Source organism: Vidua chalybeata, chromosome 2, assembly GCF_026979565.1.
Source record: "Vidua chalybeata isolate OUT-0048 chromosome 2, bVidCha1 merged haplotype, whole genome shotgun sequence".
NCBI lineage: Eukaryota > Metazoa > Chordata > Aves > Passeriformes > Viduidae > Vidua > Vidua chalybeata.
This window is the reverse complement of record NC_071531.1, coordinates 93,999,300-94,025,055: the sequence shown is the minus strand read 5'-3', so window position 1 is coordinate 94,025,055 and position 25,756 is coordinate 93,999,300. Positions and strand designations below refer to the sequence as shown.

Here is a 25,756-nt window from a genome sequence, read left to right as displayed (position 1 = left end):
TAGCACTTCCTATAAGGCATTTAGGTGCTTTTGAAACTTCTTCCTAGGTAACACATGCCCAGTTAATGACAATCAGACTCTAGTGATACAGCTAGGATCCCTCTGTCCTTCTTGGCATGAAATTTTAATAAAGTAATGTTAGCTTGATATTGTAACCAACATATTTCTTTGGTAGGGCCATGGGACCCCAACTGATATGATCTGACATGCTAAGGGATCTATGACCATTTTGGTACTGCCACATCACAGGCTACCATACAACCAGAAATCTGCGTGAACACTGAGATCCATGACTGAACCCAATTTAGATATACATAAAAAAAATTTAAATGTCATGAACTTCATTGAGAGTTGATGGATCTGAGATATCATTTTACAACATTCTTCTATGGTTACTTTCTATAGGAAAGTGTCATAAGCCTCAAGCCTTTTCTTAACAATCTCTACAAGTATCGAGTATTTCAAATTGTAATAAAAATGGAAACATATTGTTCTTTCTATCCAAGCTTTTGTACAAACTGATGCTCTTGTAAAACTCTTGCCTAATTTTGAATTATCTCAGAGGTAAGACTTTTGCAGTGCAGTGAAGGAAAATCTCTTCTGAATTAGCCTGGAGTTCTCCTGAAATAAATCAGACAGGACATGCAGACTATGTCTGCATTTGAAATATTTTTTCTTCCAGAAATTAACTTCAGTAAAATCTCCTAGATTTTTGCATTGTATTACTAGGCTCTCTTTATGTGTGCTTTCTATGGATTCTGAAATTCTTTGGCATTTAGACTATCAATCCAATGTTTCAAAGATCATGTCTAGAATAAGTAATGTTTTAGCCTCACAGATTTAACAGCTCATTTTTAATGTATGTGCAGAGAAACTTTGCTTGGCTTTAATCCAATCTTTGTAATGAAGCAATTAGTGATATGGTAGATAAACTACTGTAAGGTTTGCAGTTACTATTTATTGTTTCTATTCAAGCAGTATAATGGTGACATTTCAGTATTTACATAATGAGAACTTTTCACTGTGGCAAAAGCCTTGGCAGTTAGTCTGGGGTCTGATTTACTTAAATTAAAATGTAAAAAAAGCTGCTAAACCTGCCAAGAAACAACAGAAAAGAATACTTCAACTTGTATGTATTTTATTCTTTACCATGTACACCACATATCAAGATCAAGAGAAAAGTACACAAAGCCAGTAGCTAGAAGAAAGAATATATAGACTGCCTTTTATTAACATGCCAAGATAGGTGACTAAACTGAGAGAAAGTGGAGTACCGAGAATTTGTGCAATGAAGGATCTAGACTCTGAGAGTTCACCTCAAGCTGTACTTTTATCTGTTGTGTTGTAGATTTTCCCAAGGTATTACAAATAACTAGTTATATATGGAAAATTATCGTGTTTCTGAGATAAAATATGATTAAAGTAAAAGATTATCCCTGGAAGACAGAAACATTCCAAAGACCTTGTTTTTTTTTTTTTTTTTTTGGTTGTTTTTTAAATAAAAGTTGCAATACTATGAAGCATTTCTAATGCAAGGGGACTTCAAGATACCCCTCTGTTTTATGTTTTGTGTAGTACAGATCATGTGCTATCTTGAATTGTCCAAGACTTGTCTTGGGGAACACATAATGTCACTGAGGCAAAAAAAAAAAAAATTGAAAGAGAGAAATGAGATTAAGAAGCCTTAGTGGGAAACCCCCAATATTCCAAGCAAGCAGAGACAAACTCAGGTCTTTCTGAAATAAAGGCAAAAACAAATTACAGAAGTTCAGAAAATGCTTTTGAAACCAAACTTTTCAGACATGACAAAGCTTGCATTTTGCATGTGAATGACAGACAGCAAACTCTAAAATTGTCACTTCTTCAAGTAAAAGAATTTACCAAGAATACAAAAAAAAAAAAAAAAAGCAAACTCTAAAATAGTTAGAATTGCTATAAGTTGGAATGTATACATTCAGAGTTTTTATCTCTGATCATCTTCTCCTGTGTGCAATGTTTCCAGTTTTGTAAATAGTTCTTAAGAAGATGACTTTAAGTTGCATTAAACAGAATGAAGATATATCTAAGCTAAAATAATAATTAAAAAAGACTAGACCTTCTTGATGGGTGCTTTTTTTCTTATTTGGAAATTGTGTACAAATGGTTGCAAATCCTAAGGAGTGCTCACACAAGCACCTTGGAACACACAGCATTTTATTCTAATGCAACTTAAAAGAAATCTGTAAGAGGAGCAAGTATGAGGTTGAAAACTGTACAAATTTGAGAAGGAACATTTGGCTTATGCATCCAATTTAAAATTGGCAGTATATATCAAAAACCCCAACCTCCTAGGTATAGCATGACAAATAAAAGCATTCCATTTTGCAAATGAAGCAATTCTTTTTAAATTTGGGGTTACTTTAGTTCAGGAAAAAACTCCCCAAAGATTCAAAATTCTCCATGACAGTGAATAATTTCTTACCCTGGCTGTGATATGTCAGGAGCCTCCAGCAGCTTGCTAGGTGGGCTACTAAGGAGTTTGGCAGGTAAAGGTATTTTACCCAGAGGAAAGTTGTCAAAATTAAGCTGTCTTTGAAAAGTAATTCAAGTCTGATGCATTGACAAATATCAATTAAAAGAAAAGAAAATCACTTGTCATGTAAGATATGATATTGCTATCACTTTGGCATTTTAAATTTTAAATTCAAATATATTTTGGGTGGGCTGCAACCAGGCTGGTTTCTACATTGTCTAAGCAGGGTTTTTTCACCAGGGCTAAGCTGTACATTTATCAGTTTATGCACATTTTCCCACTCAGAGTTTTCTAGACTAATTCCCTTTGGAATTGTTTTGGGGTTTTGGGTTTTGGTTTGTTGTTTGGGTTTTTGGGTTTTTTTATGGGTGGCAATATCATATTGGGACTATACAGAGGTGAGCAGGATTGGAGAGCAATTGGGAGAACTTGTCACTTTTTAAAGTTCCTCAAGCATTGCATTAAGACAGTGTGCTAAAATACAAACTATGATCCTTCCAGCTTTTTATCCTGGCATGTTTGGATATACCCCAGGTGCACATAAAGCTTTCCTCTCAAGGATATCTAGAGATCTTCCTAGACCTGCAACTTTTGCAATTCTACATTATACTCCATTTTGCTAGCAAGATTTTGCTTATTATTGCTACTGTTAAATATCCTGCATTTCAAAATACACTTGCTTGAAGTACGTAACTGGAGAAACTAGCTGAAATCCTTGACTTAGCCTAGGAATTGTTTGGTTTCAGTTATTTGCAGAGTTATACCAATAGATCTCTTTATGTGGATTTTTTTGGGGTCTTTCTAAAATATGCCATATCACAGGGAACTGAAATATTTGCAAATACAATTATCACTGCTGGTAATCATCCCACAGCAGGGGTTATTTTCACTCTTTCTTATAATTCCCCTAGTAATTCCAAACAGTAACGTTTTCCTGTTCTTTTTAATAACCATTACTTTTATAAATAAAGCTTACCAAATACCTTAACAAGGATAAACAGAATTTTTTGAATGCTTTCAGTTAAGGTACTTCACAAAGAGCCTGGCAAATACAAATAAAACTAAAGTACTCCAAAATACAAGTTATGTTAGAACTGGGAGCCAATAACAGTCGGGCTAAATCTTGGTAAGTGAAACCCTGGGACAGGCTCGCGCTTTCAGCTTCACCTGCCTCAAAACTTCCTCAGTGCATTTGTATTTTGAAGATTTTGCAGAACTTTTGTATATTTTAAAAGTAGTTGGTACAGATCATTGTTGTCACTCAACCCTTCTCATTCCAGGAGATGATGTTTGAATCAAGGGACAGGGAACATATCTGAACCTTAAAGTTCTGGTAACAGTAGTTTTTGCTATTTAGTGACCATCATACTCTTACAGCAAGACAGATTTTTTTGAGCTCCAGGCCTCATTTTCCAACCTATGTGTTATACAAAAACACTTACATGGTATAAGCAATGTGTTTACAAGCTCTGGGAACAAAAACTATTGTTTCCCTTCAGGAACGATGCCTAAGGCTGCTTTATCAAAGCATGCTTTCTTCAAAAATTGAGATCAAACTGATTTGTTTAACAGAAAGTGTTTTAGATTTTTTAACTGAGCTATCTTCTTCCCAAGTTAAAAAGGACAGGCTAAAATATATAGTCACTATTTTGTTTCTGTTTTGTGATGAAAAAAGTCACAAAAGAGTCTTCATAAAGTAAGATGTCCAGGGACAGCAAAATATTATGCAGTCAGTATTACACATATATGCACTCACTATATGCAGTCAGTATTATGTGGTAATAATACAACATTTACTTCACAGTTTCTTTTTTAAATTTTAATTCTAGCAAGACGGGGCTTCAGCTGTTTACAGATACCATTAATAAGTACAAATACCATGAATAGTTAAAGTTCTGAAAGTTGTTTTGATCACTCACATGGTATTTATGTACTTCTTCTGAAAAAAGAAATGTAGTTCAAATTCTGAACACTTTAGGAACATAACTAGCATTAATAATTAAAAACATAAAACTACACACTACATTAATAAGGTATGAATGCAGAGAGAGATGACTGGTTTTGTGCATTATGTGATGATCTTAATTCAGCATTTAAATTCTGCCCAATCCCTTCAGCTTCTTACTTTCTATTTGTCATGGCTATTCTTGTCATTGAGAGAAAAAAGAAAAAGCATAAACCACAGCAGATTATTATAGTAGCACACCTGATGCTGTAGCTTTTAGCATAGGCAGGTAGCAGAAATAGATAATTCAGTTTACCAAACAAAAGATGGCAAAAAAACCCCAAACAGAGACATAGAGAGGTGACTTGCAAGACATATCCCTGGGACAGCCAATGGTTTGTTCAGAATGTTATGTTTAAGACTCTTTGCTTCTCCAGGATAAAAGCTTTTGCCAGTTTTACTGGGCAGGGAGGAGTGAAATCTGATCTCTATAGTTTAGGTGATTAATTCTCTGACACTCAGATATTTAAATATCTGTGGTTCCTGATCATCTGTGGGGGCTGCTGGGGTAGGTCAGCAGCTCTTATAATTTTCTTCCAGAGAAATTTGGAATGTAGGAGGAAGACCAGAAGGAGTGAACGTGAGGATGGAGCGCAGCACATCTTGCCTTAACACAGAGTTAAGACATCAGCAGAATATTACCTAGATCTGGGTGTTAGGGAATGTATCCAGTTTCCAAGCTATAGAGAAAGCAGGCTGTCAAAGGAAGCACATAAATTTCTTATACAGTTGAGGAAAAGACACTGATGTCTTTGAAGCGCTCCAGAGGGAGATCCCATCTGATTAAGTGCAGGCATTTAAGAAACTTAAGACAATGAAAAGAAAAATGTGCCTCTTTACTCATCGTTCTCACTTTGAAAAATTTATACAAGGAGATTTATTTGTTGCTCCTTATGTCACTTTGACAAGCTTCTTATAATTGAAATGCTACAACCCACAGCCTGTTCAAAACAAAGGGAGACAAAATATTAAAACTGAGCAATATACATGTACTATAAATTATACCTGGAGCTAGTTTTATCTAGTCACCAAGCACAATGGTTTCTGATTTCAAATTACTCCCACCTCCCTTTAACTTTGGCCAACTCAAAGCTTCAAAAAATATATAATGTATTTTTTGTGTTACACTGTAGTTTTAGTTACAGAGGTATTTTGTTTCCTTCCTCATTCCCAATGAGTTTTTTTTTTCCCAGAAAAGATTTTCAAAAATGCACTCATCTGCTGCAATTTTGCCACAAAAATTAATTTTCTTTTATGTGACTATTTTTAATGCACTATTCTTCCCCTGCCTAACATCCAGAAAGGGACTAACTAAATCCCTGTCTTGATCCTTGGCCACAAGAGACAGGCATCTAATGAAGTTCACTGTGCTCCCGGAGTGCTCTGCAAGGAGCAACCTGGCAAGGCTGACACCTAAACAGAAGCTGTTGAGAAACCCCTTTGCTGCTTATGAAAAAATAAAAGAGCATGTGGGATGAATGATACAAATCCTATAAAATCAGCAAATAAGCTCTGAACAACCCTTGTAATGTATTTTTTTTCAGTTTCTTGATCAGAGACTAAATGCCCTTCATGAGAGGAAAAAAAAGTCATTTATAAAATCAAGCATCTCAGGATAGGACGTGAAAATTTATTGTGCTACTGTTTCTACAGAACTCACCTAATCACCCCATGATGATTATATCAGAAAAGTAATTAATTGTTCCAAAATGCTTTTCAGATTTAAGATTACCACCCTGACATTCTTCATGCATTAATTAATGAAGAATTAATGCCTCCTGCCTCACCCCTTCCAGGACCTCCTGCTGCCCAAACTATTCCACACCTCTCACTGCTTTCCATGATACTCCAGTCTTTTCCTGTTCTTGCATTATTTCCAGTTCCTTCTTCCCACTATTTTCCCAACACAGCCAATGTCTTCTCTACTGTCCTTCCTCCAGAATGTCCCCAGCACCCCGCTCCATGACTCCGGCAAGGGACAATCAGTATGTACTTTACCTAGTGGTAACCTCACACTGCCTGGCAAATTAACACACATAAATAATTTCAGCAGCAGCTACTCAAAAATTATACTGTCTGTTATCTCATCCTCAGTTTCATAGTGGGCCATCACTTTTGCTCTTGTACAGTCAGAATTTTAATTAAACTTGGTTGTCCCTGATGTTTCTTCCCATCTTCCAAATCGGCTTGAAGGTATCTGAAATTTTCAAAAGTTGTGGGAGAAATATCACAGTAGCTGAGCAATGCAAAGCAACATAAAAGCAGGAACTTCTCACCAGCCTATGCAATTATAAAAATATTTCTGAAAATATCTCACTGAGGGACACTCCACAACCCCTCTGGGCAATCTGTTCCTGTGCTTGGTGACCCACACAGAAAAGAAGTCCTCCCTCATACTGAGGTGGAAATTCCTGTGCAACAATTTCTGCCTCTCGCCTCTTGTCCTATTGCTTGGCAGCATGGAACACAGCCTGGTCCATCCTCTGACTCTTCCCTTGAGATACTCATAAACATTGATGAAGTCTCTCTTAGTCGTCTCTTATCGAGGCTGAACAGGGCCAGTTCCCTCAGCCTTTCCTTGCAAGAGAGGTGTTCCAGTCTTTTGATACACTCTGCAACCCTCCACCGAAGAAAGATGCTCCAGTCCTTTGCAGCCCTCCACTGGATCTGCTCCAGGAGTTCTGCGACTGTCTTGCACTGAGGAGCCCAGAAATTAAAGATCTGCTTGTCTTTAGATTATTTTTTAGCCTTGTGTACCTCTGCTTAGCTGTGCAGCCAAGGCATCAGCAGCAGCCTCCGCACGCCCAGCCAAGGCATGAGGCAAGTCTTTCCAGCTGAAGTGCTCTGATACACGCAGAACCTGAGGCAGGGCGCTATGGAAAAGTCGCTTCTTGGAGGGGCAAAGCCAGACCTGGCCGGGAGAGTTTCCACGCCATGGGGAAAGGCTCTCGGGGCAAGCCGGAGGGAGGGATAGCTCGGCGGCCCCTCAGGCCCCGGGCACCCTGGCGGCCCCTCGTCCCCTCCCCTGCGGCCGCTGCGCCCCTGATGGCAACAGGGACGGGCCGAGCGCTCCCACGGCCAAGCGGGCGGCGGCTCCGGGGCTCAGCCTCGCCCCCTGCAGGAGCCGCTCCCCGCTGGCAGCGGCTTTTCTCCCCAAGGAGCCCTTGCGGGCGACGCCTCCCGGTGCGGGGTCGGCGAGCGAGGCACGGCCGGGTTCCGCAGCGCTGCCCCGGCAGCTCCGGCCACCCCTACCCGATGGGGGCGCGCTCCCCTCCCTGACCGCTAGGGCGCGCTCCCGGCCGGCGCGGCGCCGCCCGCCAGGTGGCGCTGCCGCCCCGCGAGCCGCCGGCGGCCACCGCCCCCGCCCTCCCGCCCCGGCCCCGCCCCGCCCGGCGACGTCACAGCCGCGCGAGCGGAAGGGGAAAGGGAAGAGGCGCTGCGCGCGCACCTCGGGGCGCTGGCCGGGCGCGAGCCCCGCCCCTCCCATCCCCCCCGCGAGAGCCCCTGGAGGGGGCGGGGCCGGGCCGGGGAGCGCGGGCCGCGCGCGAGCTCCGCCATTGTTGGCGGGGAGGGCGGGAAGGCGCGGCCGCCCCTCAGCGGCCCCGCCGCGCCTCCCCCTCCTTCCCCTCCGCCCGCCCGGGCCCCGCTCCCCCGCTCTGCCGTAGGGCCGCCCGCCTCCGGGGCCGCAGCGGTGGCGGGAGGGGCGAGTGTGCCCCAAACGCGCCCCGAGCCCTCCTGCCGCGCCTCCCTCGGCCCCGCTGGCCCCCGCCCTGCCCCCGGACCCGGTGTCCTGTGACCTTGAGCACGACCGTGTGGAAACGATTTGTGGGGTTGTTTTAGGGGAGGCTTTCTTGTTGATCTTCGGTTTTGTTTGGGGTTTTTTTTTGTTATCGTTGTTGTCTTTTTTTTTTTGTGGGTTGTGGGTTTTTTTTATTTTGTTTTTGGGTTTTTTTTGGGTTGTTTTTTTGTTCTTTTTTTTTTTGGTGAAAGAATGCTTCCACCGAGAGAAGGATCTGGAAAAGCGACACTTTTGTTTTGGGTTTATTTTTGGTTTTGGGTTTGTTTTTCTATTTTGTAAAGTATGCTACTCAAAGTATTTGGAGGGATCTGAGAAAATCTGGTAGCCTGGAGGTCATAATGCTCACAAATTCGTTTTTGATTGGAGAAACCCTTTCTTTGTTCTTTCTCCCCTGCATGACTTTTGGAGGAAGAAGCCTTTGTGCAGCCTTTCATGGCTTGTGTCCCAGTCCCAGGGAGGTTCCCTGCTGCTGCAAGAGCTGGTGTTGCAAAATCTGGTTTCTTTGCAAATCTTACACAACGATTCGAGCATGCATGTCATAAAACCAATTAAAGCATATTTCAGCTCTCATTTTGTGCGAAGACACCAAGGTGATTGTAAGACTTGCATGTGCATGCTATCTTGGGACAACCGCAAGAATTTTTGTGGACCTATGTGGGTATAATAAAATCATATGATGGTTTGGATTGGAAGGGACGTTAAAGATAATTTCATTCCACCACTGCTTCTGTGGGCAGGGACACCTTACACTAGACCAGATTGCTCAAAGCTCCATCTGATCTGGCTTTGAACACTGATAGGGATGGAGCATCCACAGCTTCTCTGGAGAACTTGTTACAGTGTCTCACTACCCTCACAGTAATATGGGAAAGCCTGGATTAATCTCTTGTACAGCTAACACATGAGCTATAACGTGTCACATTTTTTTGTTGTTGTTACTTAACAGATAAGTGTGAATTATCATGAGTTCAGTGTGAGATAATTCTGTGATGCTTTAGCAACTGTAGTTGTATTTCTTGAGTAATGTGATTTTTGCATTGTGTAAGTTTTTGAAATAATGTTAGCAATATGAGCTATGTAAATTTTGTTACTTTTGTTGCTTTAGAAATTTCAACAGTTTTAGGAATGGCTGTGAATTTTTAAAATGCATCATAAACATCATTAAATACTTACAACAAGTGCATAGATGGCGTCTAGATTGTTTTTTAATAATACTAAAGCCCAGTTGTTAAACCTGGATACTTGGGTTACAAACTTCCAGCGGAGATCTAGGAATCATGCCTAATTAGTTTGCTGGGCCTGGGATTAATGCCCTCTCTTCATTGTTAGCATGATTAAAATTGGTTCAGGCCATCATTTAGAAGGTTTACATTATTTCAATTTTTATCTATTCTCTTGTTCTCCCATAAATTCCTGTTCCATCCATTGTCCCATCACCGCTTATCCTTAGCCAGTAAAAGTAGCATCCCTTCTGCCAAGCTTTCTCATCTTTATCCTTAATGCACTTGAATTCCAGAAGGTGCCTTTTGCTCTTTATTTTTTCCATTAATTTCAGATTTCTGTATATAAATGGCTTGCTAACATTAATGTATCTTCTCATTAGTGCACTGTAAGAACTTGGGCAGGGAACAATGTCAGGTTTGACAGACTTCCATGAATGCTTGTGAATTTTAGAGCATCCTTTTAATCCTTTGTGGGTTTGAGGGTTTTGTATGGTAACTTGTCATAAATACAATGAGAATATTGCTGTGATTTTACTGGTTTTGTATTATCAATAGTGCTTTTATGAGTTATGTTTTTGGGTGTAATATAGGTTCCAAAGAAGCAGTTTACTTTGAAAACAGTTGAAGTTCCAGAGTAGTTTGAGACAATCTCTAGTACGAGTTTTCTTCGAAATTCTTTCACTGTAGATATGAATTTTTTAAATTCCAGTAACCTAGACAGGAATGTTGTTATTTTAAGATAAGAAAGTGTTAAGGTTATAGTTACCTACATCAATTTTTTAAAATAAAAGTATGCTGGCATTTGGTGTCTCTTTCTTTACAATTAGAAATCTGCCAGATATTGATATCTCTGTCTTATCTTTTTACCATCTTAATCTTTAGAATCTCCTCCAGAGTTCTTCAAGGAAACACTGACACTGGTATTTTTAGAAGAAATTACTCAGCTTGTGTGTTGGATTGCCAGGGTAGCCCTGGTGCCAGCACAGGGATTGATTCTCAGCTCTCGGTGCCTTGGAGTGCCCACACACCAAGCACCAACTTGTGTCCAAGTGAGTTCTGACAGTTGTGACTGATCACCATGGCTGCCAGTGTGCAAAGGCAGCAGACAAAGCCTTCCTTAATTCAAGTGCTGTATTAAACAAGATTATTGTTTTTCCAATAAATACGAAACAAAACCCCAGTTAACAGTGAAATAAGTCACCTGTGTGTATTATTTCACAGCTGAAGCTGACAGGGCAGGAGAGGAGAGCACCCACGTTGGCTCCTGTTGATCCTGGGGGAGTAGTGTTGCCCCTACTCCCCACTGGGACACACCACACAGCTCTCTTCATTCTGGGGCCAGTAGCAAAAGTAAAGCACGAGTGCTTCCTCTTTTGAGGCTCCTGTGTTTTATGCTGTAGATAAACCCATTGGTGGCTTTCCCCTAGCACTTTTGAAGGCTTTTTCCTAAAGTGTAAAACCTTTCCAAAATTGCTTTACCTTTCAGAAGGTTTATGGATGGGATCTCCCGAATGTTTCATGGGTCACAAAAACATTTTAAGTTAAAACACCCTATTGTTACGCCTTCTGTCTGGTATTACTGTTTTCTAGTTCATGTTACTTTTAACTATAGGTGTCCTTTTTTCCAAGTTAGTGACCCTGGCTTTGCTCCTCACCAGGCCCGTGTTCTTTGAGATGAACAGGAAAGGTTTAACAAAAGACTGGATGTGGCACTCAGTGCCATGGTCTGATGTTGACGTGGTGGTGTTCGGTCATAGGTTGGACTTGATGCACTTGGGGTCTTTTCCAACCTCATTGATTTTATCAACTCACAACCAGGTTACAGCAGCCTGGACTGCCTCCAGTCTTAACCCCTTTAATGAGCTCATTCACTGTGGTGAGCACCAGGTCCAGTAGTGCTCTTCATCTGGTTGGTTTGTCCAATACCTGGACCAGGAAGTTGTCATTGACATATCCCCTGGATTTCTTACAGCTATCTGTGTTGCTTTACCCATCCAGGCAGATGTCTGGGTGGTGAAGTCCTCTGCTAGGATGAGGTCTTGAAGTGTCATGCTTCCTGTATCTGAAACAGGAGGCCTTGACCTTGGTCTCCCCCTGATCAGACCCCCACCTGCAGGTGTCCTTTGTTGGTCCTTTCTTTGAATTTTTTACCCACAGGCTCTCAACCTTTTTGTGGCTGTTTTTCAGAGGTAGCTCTTCACAATCTATCCCTTCCCTAACATGGAGCACAAAACATAGTGATAAAAACATGTCTCTTTTAAAAAGCTCATGGTCTTGGACTACAGTTCTGTCCCAGCCTCTTTCCCTGATATGTCCTAGTTTTCTAATTGTACCATGATTTCCAACTCAAATCGTTTATTTCCTATGCCATGTGCATAGACATAGAGGCATTTCAGTTGGGCTGTGGGCTGCCCCACCTTTTGGAAGGAGCCCTCCCTAATTTCTCCGGGATTATTTACCAGTATTTCCTTCTTGTTTTCTAGAGTGTCAGTATCTTCTGGTTCTACTCTGTCACTCAGAAGTACATCTCTTCCCCTTAAAGCTTATGAAATGTATCAGGCCAAAGGTGAAGCTGAGCCTAGCTTTTACACATCCTGGACAGCTCTAACCACAATGTTTTTTAAAGAGAGAACTCTATTTTAGGAAAACTGTTTAAGTCCTACCCAGTCTCAAAAGGTGCAACAAACCATAATGGGGAGAAGGATCTGTAAGTTAACTTATTCTGGTCTGTAACTTTTTGTGGATTTAGTGGCGTGAGATCCCTCAGTCTTATGGAATGCAGTCTGAAACCTAGAATTTAGTAGTCAGGGAGCACTGCAGGGAGATACCTGCTGTGAACAGACACAAGCTGGTTACATTGTTCAAGGGAGACATGGTAAGAGAGGATTCTGCAATTAGTAATTTTTAATGAAGAAATTAATTGTGTCTCAATACCTATATGTGTGAAGTACTTTGACATTCATTGTCACTAATTGTGATGTGCAGATACAAGCACTGTTGCTGATGGTGCCAAACAAAGGAATATGGACAGTATCAGGAATTTGACTACTGCTTTGAACAGGTTTTTGGGATACTAGAAGTACAGTTAACTTCCTCTACCTCACAAGGGGGAGGAAATGGTAGAATAGATAAGTGATGAGCTGGCGTCTTTTGTGAGGCAGCTGAAGATGGGATAACCCAAGAGGATAATTCATGTGCTGAAATAGGAACAGATGTCAATTAAGACAGCCTGTCTGGCCATACGGGTGCCAGTTCTGTAGCATGTGTCATTAGTACAGGCTTGACAAACAGCCTGTTCATGAAATTTTGTGTTGCTTGACAGCATAATTTGATAGAAGGTGGAGATGCTGTAGGCTTTGAGAATCTGGAAAATTTAATCATTGGAGCAAATTCCAGTTTGATGTTAAAACCATCTAGGTGCCATTTTAAGTCATTATTGTTTTTAGACTTTTGGTTTTTTTTTTTTTTAATGAGAAGTTCAATACAAAATTAGTTGCTTTTTCTAGAAACAAAATGAAGCTGCAATAGAATTTTCATACTAGACTGTCTGGGTTACTGCACTTTAAAACTTCTGCAGTGATGTGGAACTGTTTTCCAAAATGTTTTGCCCCAAGCCTTGTCTTCAACTAAATTCCTTTCTTCTCCCCTTCCAATTTTGCCCTTGTCTTGGGTAAAACACCATGCTTATACAGTTTGTGGCCTTCAGTCCTAGGAAGTAACTTGGGTTTTGTCTGGGAAATATTCCATAAACTTAGTATTTGGAAGAGTCCATTGATACAAGGGGTCCTGTCCTGCCTAGCTTAGAGCAATACTCCTTAAAAACTGGTGCAAGAACCCTTAAATGAGAGACAGGACTTCAGAATTTTGTTTTCTTTCATACAATGGACATTATCACCATGCAAGATCAATGTGTTGAATACAAATTAAAGATTAAATTTGCCAATTTATTGTCTGAAAGATTAAAAGCAGTTATAAAAAATAATTTAGTCAATTTCTGAGCTATTTTGACTTTGAAAAGTCAAGTAGTCAAACACATGTAATGAAATCAGGGTTATGTTACATTATTTTCTCATGGCTTCTTTGGCTTCTGTTTTTTCCCATGTTGTGCACCTGTTAATCATTAAAAAAATCCAAGCATATATTCTTGAATATATGTTTGATATGTTGTACTATATCTTGAAGTTAGTATTTCCAGTTAGTATTTTTTATATTTATATTTTATATTTTAGAAGTTAGTATTTTTTATATTTTACTGTATTAATTCTTCAAAGACATAGACAAAGACATAGTGGTGTGCTTAAATACAGACACATAAAGTCATAGAAATGCATAGTTGAGCTTAGTGAAAGAAAATTAAGGTAGGTGTGTGGGGCTACTCTAAGGGAAAACACAGAAAAGTCGGAAACAACCTTAAATGTGTTTAAAATTCAGTTTAGTTTGCTCTAGAGCATCAAAAAACTACAGAAAGTTTCATCAGTCTTACAGGAGTTGTTTGTATCACTTCTGAAAACTTGTCTGAAGAAATCAGTAGCTTGAGGCAGCAGCCTTCAGGCAGGAAAACAGCAAAAAGAAAGTGTCTGGACAGGAATGAAAATCAAAGCTCCATACACAGACATATTTAAGAAGTGTAATAAGTTTAGGAGAAAATTATTTGTCTTGGAAATGGTGTTTCCTTCAAAACAGATTAACACATATCTTCATGTTAGTATTTCAGTAGCTTTTCTTCTGCAAAACTGCTAAGGTCATTACAGCCCATCTTAGGTGACTGTTTTGGGGATCAGAAGGATCCAGTCTGAATTTTATGTGATATCTCTGAAGAGCTTTCATTTTCCCAGAAACCTATGTGCATGGCCTTGCCTGCTAACTTGAGAGGTGGAAGAGACTTCTTTGATAATTTCAGATATATAGCCATATAGTTCTTAGAAGTGAAAAGGCTGCTAACTGCTGAGTTTACTTACCTGCTTTCCAGGATGAAGGTGCCACAAGTTAATTGTCCATCCAACAGCTCTGTAAATACTTAAGCAACACTGTAGTGGGATATTAAGGAAAATTCCCTTTGAAGTATTTTATCTTCAATAGAAGAGGTACACATAAATCTATTTTTTGAATTAAAGAGTCCTTTGTATTCTAAATAATTTTTTGTAGGATTTTGCATCGGGAATCAATCTGGCTTCCTCCTCCACTCCCTGTAGGCAAAGCCATCAGCAGCTGAGACCTTCTTTTACAGAGATTCTTTTAAGAACAGAGGGACCCCATCCGTGCAGAAAGAGCAGAATATGATATTTGGTCCCTGAAATTGTTCCCCAAAGTCATTTTTTACAGATCTAGGCTGTACATCAGAGAGAATTTTTATCTGAGCAGATTTAATAGGGAGGAGGATTAAATAGCGTTGGTATTCTTTACTTGGTGGTTACTGATTTACTACTCAAAGTTGTACAATGCATCAATTACCAGAACAATTGGACCTATTGAAGTTCTGAAGTGAAAGCCACAGATTATCAGATAAATTTGGAGTTGTGTAATTTTCTCATAACCCTTCACTTGGAAAGCCTTTCAGCTTCCAGTATAGGATGAGGTCTGGCAGCGGGGTTAACCCTGACCCCTGAGTGTTCTATATGGACTTGTTCATTTCTGCCACATTCTTTCAGTTTAAATTTAGATTTGCTGGCAACTATTATGCCTCTTGCAATAAGCCTCATGACCAAACATTGAAACAAATATGCCTTTTATCACAGATGTTTTTGCCGAATAAGATTAGTAAAGAATACTTGAAAGCTGAAAAACAATGTGCAGAAGCCTTTGGTCAAAAGGCACTAACCTCTGAATGTCTGGAATGTATTTTCTTTTCAGTGTTAGAAAAGAGCAAATAAGTGTTTAGATGATTGGGCACAATTTTACACCTTGTTTTACCTCTAATTTGTTATTGGTAGTAATGAAATTTCAGCTATGCAAATGAATACAGAGTCAGGATACATATGAATGTGTACATGTAACAAAGTCATTAAGCTGTTCTAAAATAGATGTGGTTGCTGTAGGAAGTAGCTACCTAGAACTGAGTTTTATGTTTGGCTGATTGTTAAATATGTCTTAGTAAATCTTATTTGTTGGGATAATTCTTCTATACAATAGCCATCTTAAGCACAATAGGTGCATCTGTAACTGATTTTAGGAAGTTCATACCACTTAATTTTCTATTTTCCATGGAGGATGATTTACGATTTGTTACGATTTGTTTGTTTTATGATTACATTTTTTTTTAATCTAACATGAGTATGTGAGACTTGAGAAATCTATGTAGCAGAGGAGTTCACTTTCAAGGCCAATAAGTTGTTCTTGGCCTAGGGTATGCCATGATCTTCATAGACAGTGTTGCTCCACCTTAAAACACTTGTTTAACAAGGGATTCTCTGGTCTCACTTTGTGTCACTGCTCATCTGTCTAGTACAGGACATGAGTAAATGGTCTCAAATTTAGACTGGATATTAGGATTTTTTTTTTTTCACTGAAAGGGTTGTCAAGCGTTGGAACAGGCTGTCCAGGGAAGTGGTGGAGTCACCCCCCCTGGAGGTGTTTAAAAGATGTGTAGCTGCGGCACTGAGGGACGTGGTTTAGTGGTAGACTTGGCAGTGCTGGGTTAATGGTTGGATTTGATGATCCTAAAGGTCTTTTCCAAACTAAATGATTCTGTGTTCGAAGGTAGCATGTAAAAAGTGTTTCTGTAAAGCACTTCTGTCTCTATGCTTTCAAGGTTCTTCAAAAGGTAACAGCATTCCTATGCATTGCTGAATGGCTTTGGCTGTAACAAAGAAAGACCTTGAGAACACATGGAAAGGAGTGTTCTCCCTGTAACCTTTTAGGGAAAAAAAAACAGTGAATAAAGCAGGCCGTGATTCTCTAGATAATTTAAAGTGAGATTTTTTTCCTTCTGAAGGGCAAGACACAAAAGCTTCCAAAGGCGCCCTGACCCTACTGCCTGTGCAGTTGCTATGGGCAGGAAACCCTGGTACTCAGATCTTCGGAGTACTTTGATAGTGTCCAACCTAGTTACTAGGGCTGAACACTGTGGAGCTGTGTTCCTCATGAATGGATTAGGCAAAATTTATTCACCAGTTAGAAGTCCTACTGTGCAGGCTGTATATTTTTGAATGTAAGTAGCATCATGTTTTTTCTGTTTAGCAGGAATTTCAGGCAACCTTTGAAATACGTAGCCAATCAGCATTTGTTCTAAATGGTGCTTTTGTGCCAAATTTCCAATTAGTGAATGGCATTTGCTAACTAGGCCCATTTGGCTTTATCTTCAAGGATAATGAAACCCCATCTTTTTCCTCATCCCCTTAATAGACACAATATAGAGTCTTACTGAACTAAAAAAAAGAACTGAATGGAGAATGCTAGGAGATTTATAGTTCAGTGAAACTCCTTAGGACTTGTATTTTTTAGAAATTATTGTTATTTGAATTCTGTAGCATTAAAACAAGAAATTTATAAAAATAAGAGGATTTGGCTCATACAGTTGTTTGAAAAAACATTAGTGAACATTGGAGGTATTGTTCTAGTAGGTAAATATTTGTCAAGATAAAGGCAAAATGTGATTCCCTGTGCATGGAGCTGTACTTTTTATTGTAATGTGATATCATGTGTGCTGTTGCATACATTTGGAGTGTCTTAGAAATTCTTTGAAGTCTTCATGAATTTTTATCTTCGTATTTTCCATGGAAAATACTAAATTAGAGACACCTCTCCAACACCCCTCAAAATACTCTTTTCTGCCGTGGAACAGAAAGTGGTCTGTTTCAACGTGTGGAAGTTGCTCCTGCATCTTGTTAAACTCAAAAATCCAAACTTCTAATGTAACCTTCAGTGCTTGTCACTTGGCAAGAGCAATTTTTGCATAGCTCACAGAATCAAACACGCTTTACTCATTTCCCTATGTGATTGTTGCTTCAGAATTGTTTACTATTGTTAAGTAAGAAAACATATTCTTAGACCCCCTTTTTAATAAAATGCATTTTTACTGTGTTGAGAAATAGAACATTCACATTAGATTTTTGCAGAATTTATACATTATTGTTTGTGGAATTTGGGTGGGTTTCCATGTTTTGTCCTCATTGAGTCTTTTTTTGAGTGTTTTTTAGTATTGGAAAGACCAGTATGTAAGGAAGCAAGACCACAGGAAAATATTTGCTTTGTTTACAAATGAGTGTTGTGGACATATATCAATATGCACATTTCCTGTGTGAAGTCATCTCACTCAGAATGGATTCAGTATGAGAAGTGTCTTTTGATACTCATTTTCTGTGGAATCCTGTAGTTTACTTGGGAATAGTTGGAAAGACAATGGGAAGCAATCAAATTATCTCTTTAAATAATTTTAATAGCTGTAGAATTGAAGTACAGCTTAGCACTTATTACGGCATTTCAGGCAAAGTACTCAGAGGTTGTAAAAACATCTGAAATTCTAAATAAAGATTTGGAAAAGTAAAAATTGGGGTATTTATTTTTCTGTGCTTTGAAACAATCCCTACAAAGATCATATTAGCCCCTCTGAAGGGATCATGTGTCTGTTGCTAATATGGGACTCAGTGTCTGATGATTTGGGACCTCAGTTACTGGGGAGAAAATGAGTAATTCCATTAGTAATAATATATATCAGTGTAATAGTGGAGTGAATCTCCTGGATTCTATTTGTAAAGGTTTTTTTTCTACAATAGTGAGGCAATTACTTATCTTTCTGTTCCACTTGTGAAACCCTCTAAGGAAACAAAGCACCGTAAAGATTTACCAGGTAAGAGTAATAACAGTACTCATCTATCTCCCTTAGGTTTTGAGGAGTGTTGGTATGATGCTCTTAGGATTATGGCAGGATGAAAATGCATTATTACTGTTTGTCTGATCGTGCTCACTATGGAATTATCTTCTGTGCAAAGATATGTATAGTTTGTGAAAGGAAGGAAGATGTAAAAACTGAAGTAGCTTCAGGACAGAGACTTCTGGGGAGCAGTAGCTGCCTGTGTTGACAGGGAGGTCAGTGTGACTGCTTTTTGTAGTGGATCATTAGAAGTGATGTGAATAATGAAAACAATTATGCAGCAATATGCATAGGGACCACCATGGAAAGATGCTTTAAGAGAGTACTGGAAAGGATTTTGAGGAAACTAAGGAATAAGAAAAGAATCTTTGTCGATTACATTACAATAGATTAAAATTTTTGTTATACACTAAAGCTCTTCAGATAAAAAGGAAAAATGTATCCTAGTGACAAAGTTACCAATAAAGTATTCCCACCATAGGGACAGAGATTTTACTAGTCTAGAATTATAGTAAGGAATATAATACAGTGCCCATGATGACCTTCGATATTCTGGTTCCTGTTGGCAACAAGCAATCAGTGGAGAGATGCTGAAATAGAAGTGGCTTAAGAAGAGGCATTGAACTGACTTTAATTTTAGTCTTGATTCTGCTTAGCTTGAAATACCAGTGGGTCACCCAAGATGAAGTGTTAGAAAGCCATTCAGATATACAAAAGTCATTTGAGTATGTAGAACAGCTATGAATATGTGTCATCAGGATTGGAGTGATAATTGAAGCTTTCTAAATGGAAAAGTGTCGCTCAAGGTCAGAGAAAAAACTGGTCAGCTTTTTCCTTGGGGACTGGAAGAGAAAATAAGCATCTTCAAGTTACAAACAGCTTGGATATTTTAAGACTTAATATATGTTTGATTTCTTTTAGACCCAACCAGAAAAAGAATCTGAATGGCCAGACTCTATGTCATGGCTTATGAAGAAACTGGAACAGTTGAACTTAGATATTGAAGAAGCTCTGAGTGCTGGCTCTTCTCCCTCCAGTACTCCTTCTTCTAAAAGGCACATGCAACTGGTAAGAATTTATGTGTGCCATATGGTACCTTCTCTAACATTTAGCTGCAACACTTCTCAAGCCTTAGTTTTCCGATCCAGTTGTGTTTCTGAATAGGCCGAAGAGCTCAGGTGTTAGGGTGAAGTTAAAAGTTTTCTCTCAATAAAATGCAATGTCTAATTTCATTAGATAGCTAATGGTCAAATAACCAGACCTCTGATTGGGTGACACTCGTAAATTTTCTGTCAGGATAGCTTAAAACCATTGTACACCTTTTTTTTTTTTTTTTAAGGGATATTTTCTTGTATGTTTTTCAGGCTGTTAATTTAAGTGCTAGCCTATTAATACTTGTCATATTTATTTGAAGATATAACAGCAGGGGAGGCACTGTCTTCATTAAGAGTTGAACTAATGTCCCTCATGCCAGGACAACTAGATTTCTTTCTTTCTTTCTTTCTTTCTTCTTTCTTTCTTCTTTCTTTCTTTCTTTCTTTCTTTCTTTCTTTCTTTCTTTCTTCTTTCTTTCTTTCTTCTTTCTTTCTTTCTTTCTTTCTTTCTTTCTTTCTTTCTTTCTTTCTTTCTTTCTTTCTTTCTTTCTTTCTTTCTTTCTTTCTTTCTTTCTTTCTTTCTTTCTTTCTTTCTTTCTTTCTTTCTTTCTTTCTTTCTTTCTTTCTTTCTTTCTTTCTTTCTTTCTTTCTTTCTTTCTTTCTTTCTTTCTTTCTTTCTTTCTTTCTTTCTTTCTTTCTTTCTTTCTTTCTTTCTTGTTGACTTAGAGCTGCAATCCTCTAGTTAAGAATGTTTTGTGGTGACAGCTGTCATCAGTTGATGACAAACAGTTTCTCAAGCTTTTATTTTGAGGGCAAATAGGATTAAAGGAGCAATGATACTACTTTTTGAATAAGCAAGGGTTTTTATATAAGCAATTAATGGAGAATGACCAGCATGAGAAATAGAAGTATTTGTTCTCTACTTCAGGCTATGATTAAACTCAGTTCTTAAGATCGAATTGTGTGGATTTTCAGCTCTGAATGTTAGCTTGAAATTCATGGAAGGTGATCATTTGTGAATGTTTTTGCAGTCACTGCTGCTTCATTTTGTAAAAGTAAATTCTTAAAGTAAGCATCTTTGTGGATCATCACAATGTAAATGTTCCTGTCTCTCTAGGTGGGATGTTCAGAATCTTGCACTATTTTTTTCCAAGTTCTACAGAGAGAGTGTTAGTAACAGAGTAGCCATGGCCATCTCTCATTTCTTTCTTACTGTGTGTCAGCCAGTTAGAACCAGCTCTGTCCAGCTGAATTAATTTCATAATTAATTTGCCTATTAAAGGACAGTGTTCTGTCTTTTTGCAGGAGAATGCTCAATGTTTTCTGTCAAAATACAGTGACAGTGTAGTCTGCTTTTCTGTCTGAAGGTGAAATCCCAGCCATCAGATTTTAAACACTTCCCATTGTGAGACAGTCTGGTAACCAGTGATCCAAACACCCATTATTTTATGGCTGCGCCTATTCTAGTAAGGTAAAAGCTGTGGTTTGGTTAGTTATCATTCTTTTTTCATGATGGCTTGAAGATCATAGGATATGACTTCAAATCATTTGCTGAAGGGCATATTGCATGTAAACAGCAGAAAAATCTAAATAGGTGACATTTTCAAATGAACTTTAATAATTAAGAACAGCATCATCAGAAATGGTTGCATAGAGAATGTCATCACCAGCACCCCAGATGCTTGCACCTCTCTTCCTGAGGCTTAGTGACAAGACATCTTCTGAGTACAGAGAGGCCAGGAGTTTCATCACAGCCTTTTTCCTGGGACATATGCTCCCACCAAAAGTCTCTGCTTAGGTGTTAGGATGTTCCCAACACCAGCACCAAAATTACTGTTTTGCTTAATGTGATATTTGAGAAGTTGCAGTCCTCTTTATCAAACCACCTCTTCACACTCTAAAGAATAGATGTGATCTCTTAATTTTAGTTGTGTGTGGACAGGCAAATATGTGAGTCAGCCACATTTTATTGTAGCCTTCTTTAGCAAACTGGAAATGATCTTTAAACCTCCAAGAGCCAATTTCAATGCAGAAGCTGGACAGGTCACTTAATACACAGTCTTTCTGATGAGACCAGCAAGTTCAGAGCCAAAAAAGAGTCTTGGAAAATCTCTTGTGGAACTGATGGTGGGATATCATTTGCTGTCTCCTGCAAAAAAATTTGTAGAGCAAGGGAATAATCTACTCTGATTTAAATACTAATGAATAATTTGCCTCAGAATGGGTGGCCTTAGTTTTGTTTTATTTTATAGTCAAAGAAGAGATAGATTCTCATAAATCTCACCATAAATGTACTGTGAAGAAACAGCTACTGCAGATCTCAAAATAACAGTTGCAGTGGAAAAAATAACAGTGTGGTTTTCACACAAGTTGTATGAGTAGTTTATATTCTATCCATTCATGCTAATTGTACCATATTTCTAACTAGTTTGTAATTTGTTCCACACGTATCAAATGTTTTCTTCTTGTCACTTACCATGAAACTTGAATAAAAAGAAGGCTTCTCTCAAACTTATGTTTACCAGTAACTGTGTGAATTTGGCTTCTAGAAAATGAACCAATTTTGTGTTCTTCATATGGTTTTATCCTCAGCTGGGTACTAACAGAAGAAATTATGATTGGCAGTGCTTTTGGGTGAACTGTTTAAAGATGTAAGGCTGGCTTTGGAGACCCAAAATCTCCAAAGCAGGTGACTGCTGTGTGAGTAGGAGCATGGTTTGTTGGAGCTGCTGCTCTGAAAGTTGTTCTCTTGAGGGTGTGGACAATTTTTAACAGATGACAGTTATTTCTTACAGCAAATGCTGTATCTCAGAAATATATTTTGTAATTTAATCACTAGGTTGAGCCAGTCAGTTTTCTACTGAAGGATTTTTCACCTGTTCATGGAAGTAATTCTTTGCTATTTTTTTACTCTTTGCATTTTCCTGTTGGGAATGTATCTGTTATTAATAATACTCACTTAAACAGTTGGTTGTTTTTTGGTTTTGTTTTTTTTTTTTTTTTTTACAGAAGAAACCAAAATATGTGCTGGGTGAATAAATATTATAGGACCTATTGGGTGAGGGTAGAGAGTTTCACAGTATTTTGGTGAGAAAATTCAAGGTGTTTTCTAAAACATAGTAGCTTTTGAATGAAGGCTAAGGGATTACTTGTTTTTACATCTGTGTAAACCACAAATTACTACTGGTCATTTTTTTGTTGGAAAATATCATGAGGAAGTAGCACTGATTGGATTCCTCAGTAGCTGATCCAGAGAAGATGTTAAAAATAATTGTCTATAATCAAATTATTTTCTGAAACACTCTCTCACCAATGCTATAAACACATGATTTAAGTGCAAAAAGTTGTACTGTCTGAATGTACTAACAACAAAACTGCTAGTTTTGGAAAAACACATTTAATAGTTCCACTCCTGTAAAATCTGTACCTTTCCTATGAAAAAAAAAATCTTTCTAGCAGTATGGAAGGAGGCACTTTGTAAATGAAACATCAGAGATAAATCACTCTTGCTGCAGTGTGTTTCCCCGTTGTTTAATGTATCTGCTTCATTGCCACTTGTACTCAGTTTCACTACAGAAAAACCAGGAAATCTTGAGAACGAGAAGCTCATTTTTTTCTGCTTCAGTCTTTTATTATTCATGAATGACAGGGAAATCCTGTTTGATTATAGTTTATTTAGTAATTTAATTCTTTTGCATTACTATATTGCCTTCAAACTTTTTGGGGACTGCATACTAATTTTTTTGTCACCTTTTCAAAGCCTCCTCATTTTACATTCCTACAAAATACACTAAATGGGAACTGGGCAGTTGCTGTCAAAAACCAGCAGCACATTTGTCACTTTGTGAAGGGGAAGAGCCTGAAAATGGGCTGATTAGAATGATTGTACCCAATAGCTTGGGACTGCTCTGCAGTGCACCCATGACCCTGTTTCCCTGATTGTCTGTAGTATGAATTCTGCTGGATTGCAGCATGTATTGCTTCTTGCTCACTCACCCAGTTATTCCTTGGGCAAACCAGGATACGTGAGGGAATGTTGTGCAGTTGGTCTCATCCTGACTCTGCATTCAGTGTGGGCCCAGAGTTAGGACATCCATCTTTTAAAAAATGGTGTGGGAGTGGAACAATGAAATGATAACTCCCCAGGTTTCAGGGAACAAGGAAAAAATTATTTGAAAAGTTGAGAATCTGTAATTTGAAAATGGGAATTTTCTGAGTCTCTGTTTAATATACAAAAATAAACATGAAATAAAGTTAAAAGAAAGTTTAAAATAATTTTAATAAAATCATTTCTCTTTCTACAAAATGATTCAGTTCCTTTAAGTTAAGGGGAGGTGTACTATTATTGATTAGTTCTCCAGTTGTGTATACTGGATGTTAAGGAAGCAACTTTCCATAATGGTTGGGTGTCTAGCTTAGCAAAGTGTAAAAATCATGCCGCAAATGCTTTTAAGAAAAAAAAAGATTGAAACCAAATGTTTGCCTTACATCAGAGGAAAAAAAAATCTGGAGGAAAAGATAAAATCAGAAGAAAAAGATAAAATTCCAAAGTTTTTAACTTAGAGTTCACATTAAAAATATTTCTGACTTGTCTTTATTTATAGGGTTTTAAAAATTCTCTTACAGTGCCCTGTTCAAGTAGAGACAGGCCTTTATGGAGATCATCAAGAAAAAGGGTCTTGGAAAAATAGAAGAGGAGACTACCAGTATCTAAATTGTTTACCTTACCGAGTGTTGACTGGAGCACGACCTAAAACTGATGTAAGTAGCTATAATATTATCTGACTCACAGATTCAGTAACCTCAAAATTTACTTTGTATCATTAAAACTGTCTGTGCATTTCTTCAAAATAATTTGTTCCACACATAATGAATGTATTCATGCAAATATTGCACTGCATGGAGGAGTTTGGTTTGCAAAGCAGGTACAGATAAAAGTTAGGTCAGACTTCAGTTAATGAGGCTCCAGGGCTGTGGAATTCATCTAATCTGATTTTAGACCACTAATGAAAACTTCTATATCTGAACTAGTCACCTGAATCACCTTCATAGTCAATGGAAAGAAACAGGCAGTTCTAAAGCGTAATTCATCTGTAGGTAACATGTGATGGATTCCAGGCATCAGAGCCACTACCACAGCTTTTTCTTCATGCCTTATTTTAGAAGTATTCTCTTAGGATTTTGTAGCTTGGTGGTTGGCTATGCCCAATTCATAGTGAATTCCGCACTGCATTCTCTGCAAGCCTGAATGCTCAGCTCTGGAGTTTTAATTAAATCCTTTTTCTAACCAATAATAGAAATATTTACTTGGTTTTTTTTTTTTTTTTTGTTTTTTTTTACAAGGTGATGGCTTTAGCCTGCAATCAAAGTCTGTCAAAATCCATCAGAAGGTTTTCTCAAAAGGCTTTGATTTACTTTCCCAATAGCTAAATGTAAGCTACTTTAGGATCAGTGTCTTCATTTGGAAATGTAAATGGTTTCTGTTTCCCTTTTTTAAATTATTTGTGTGCCAGCAGTACTTGTGATCATCATACAACATAAAAAATGGCTGCACTGGCTTGAATCAAAAGTACTTATGGCCCTGTATCCTTTCTTTGCCAGTGGCCAGTGTTGGATGTTCAGGAAAGAAGTGTAAGGACAGAGTAAGCAGATAGTAAGCCATCTCAACTTCTTTTGAGGTATTTATCATACAGGTACATTGAAGACAGACACTATATTGCATTTTTGTAATTAATAGCCCCTAAGAGTCTTTTTTGACTCTAGTTGTTTGTACTCATTTGTATTCATTTGTTCTTTTGATATTCAGTGTCTTGTAGCAATGATTTCCAAAGTTCAGTTGTGGAGTAGATGATACAATATCTTTTTCTTATTGTAAATTTGTTACTGAATTATTATTTTGGCTGTAATTCTTGTACTGGCAAAAACTGAATCTCAGGCATCTTGTAGGAAGTAGTGAATATTTGAGGCTGCTTTTGTTTTTGTTTTTTTTTTTTTTTTTTCCTCCAGCAAGGGGCTATATTTATTATTGGTTTACATGTTTCTGCTTATTTTGCAATCATTCAATATCATGAGGTCCTCTTGCAGCAATATGCAGTCAGTTTTTGTTTTTATTAACTTCTGTAGTTGAATATCATCAGAAAAATCTGTCCCCTTTTATTCCTCCATTTTCCAGTTCATTTGTGAGTGTACTGAAAACATATCTGTGGGACTGTCAGGTAATACCCATCCACTGTAAAAGGAAATAATCAATTATTCTTAACCTTCTTTTTACACTTATAGGTAGCAGTGGAAATCCATTTTTATTTCTTGGCATC

General features: G+C 38.3%; 1 protein-coding gene across 1 annotated transcript in view; it reads left to right on the top strand.

Annotated features, from left to right (window-relative positions):
* The window catches only part of STARD13 (StAR related lipid transfer domain containing 13), a 288,376-nt gene that overhangs the window by 54,304 nt on the left and 208,316 nt on the right, over nt 1-25,756 (top strand). The window contains exons 3-4 of the mRNA XM_053934317.1: nt 19,270-19,416; nt 24,069-24,203. Of these exons, the coding sequence (XP_053790292.1) occupies nt 19,270-19,416; nt 24,069-24,203 (282 nt within the window). The remainder of the gene's footprint in view (nt 1-19,269; nt 19,417-24,068; nt 24,204-25,756) is intronic.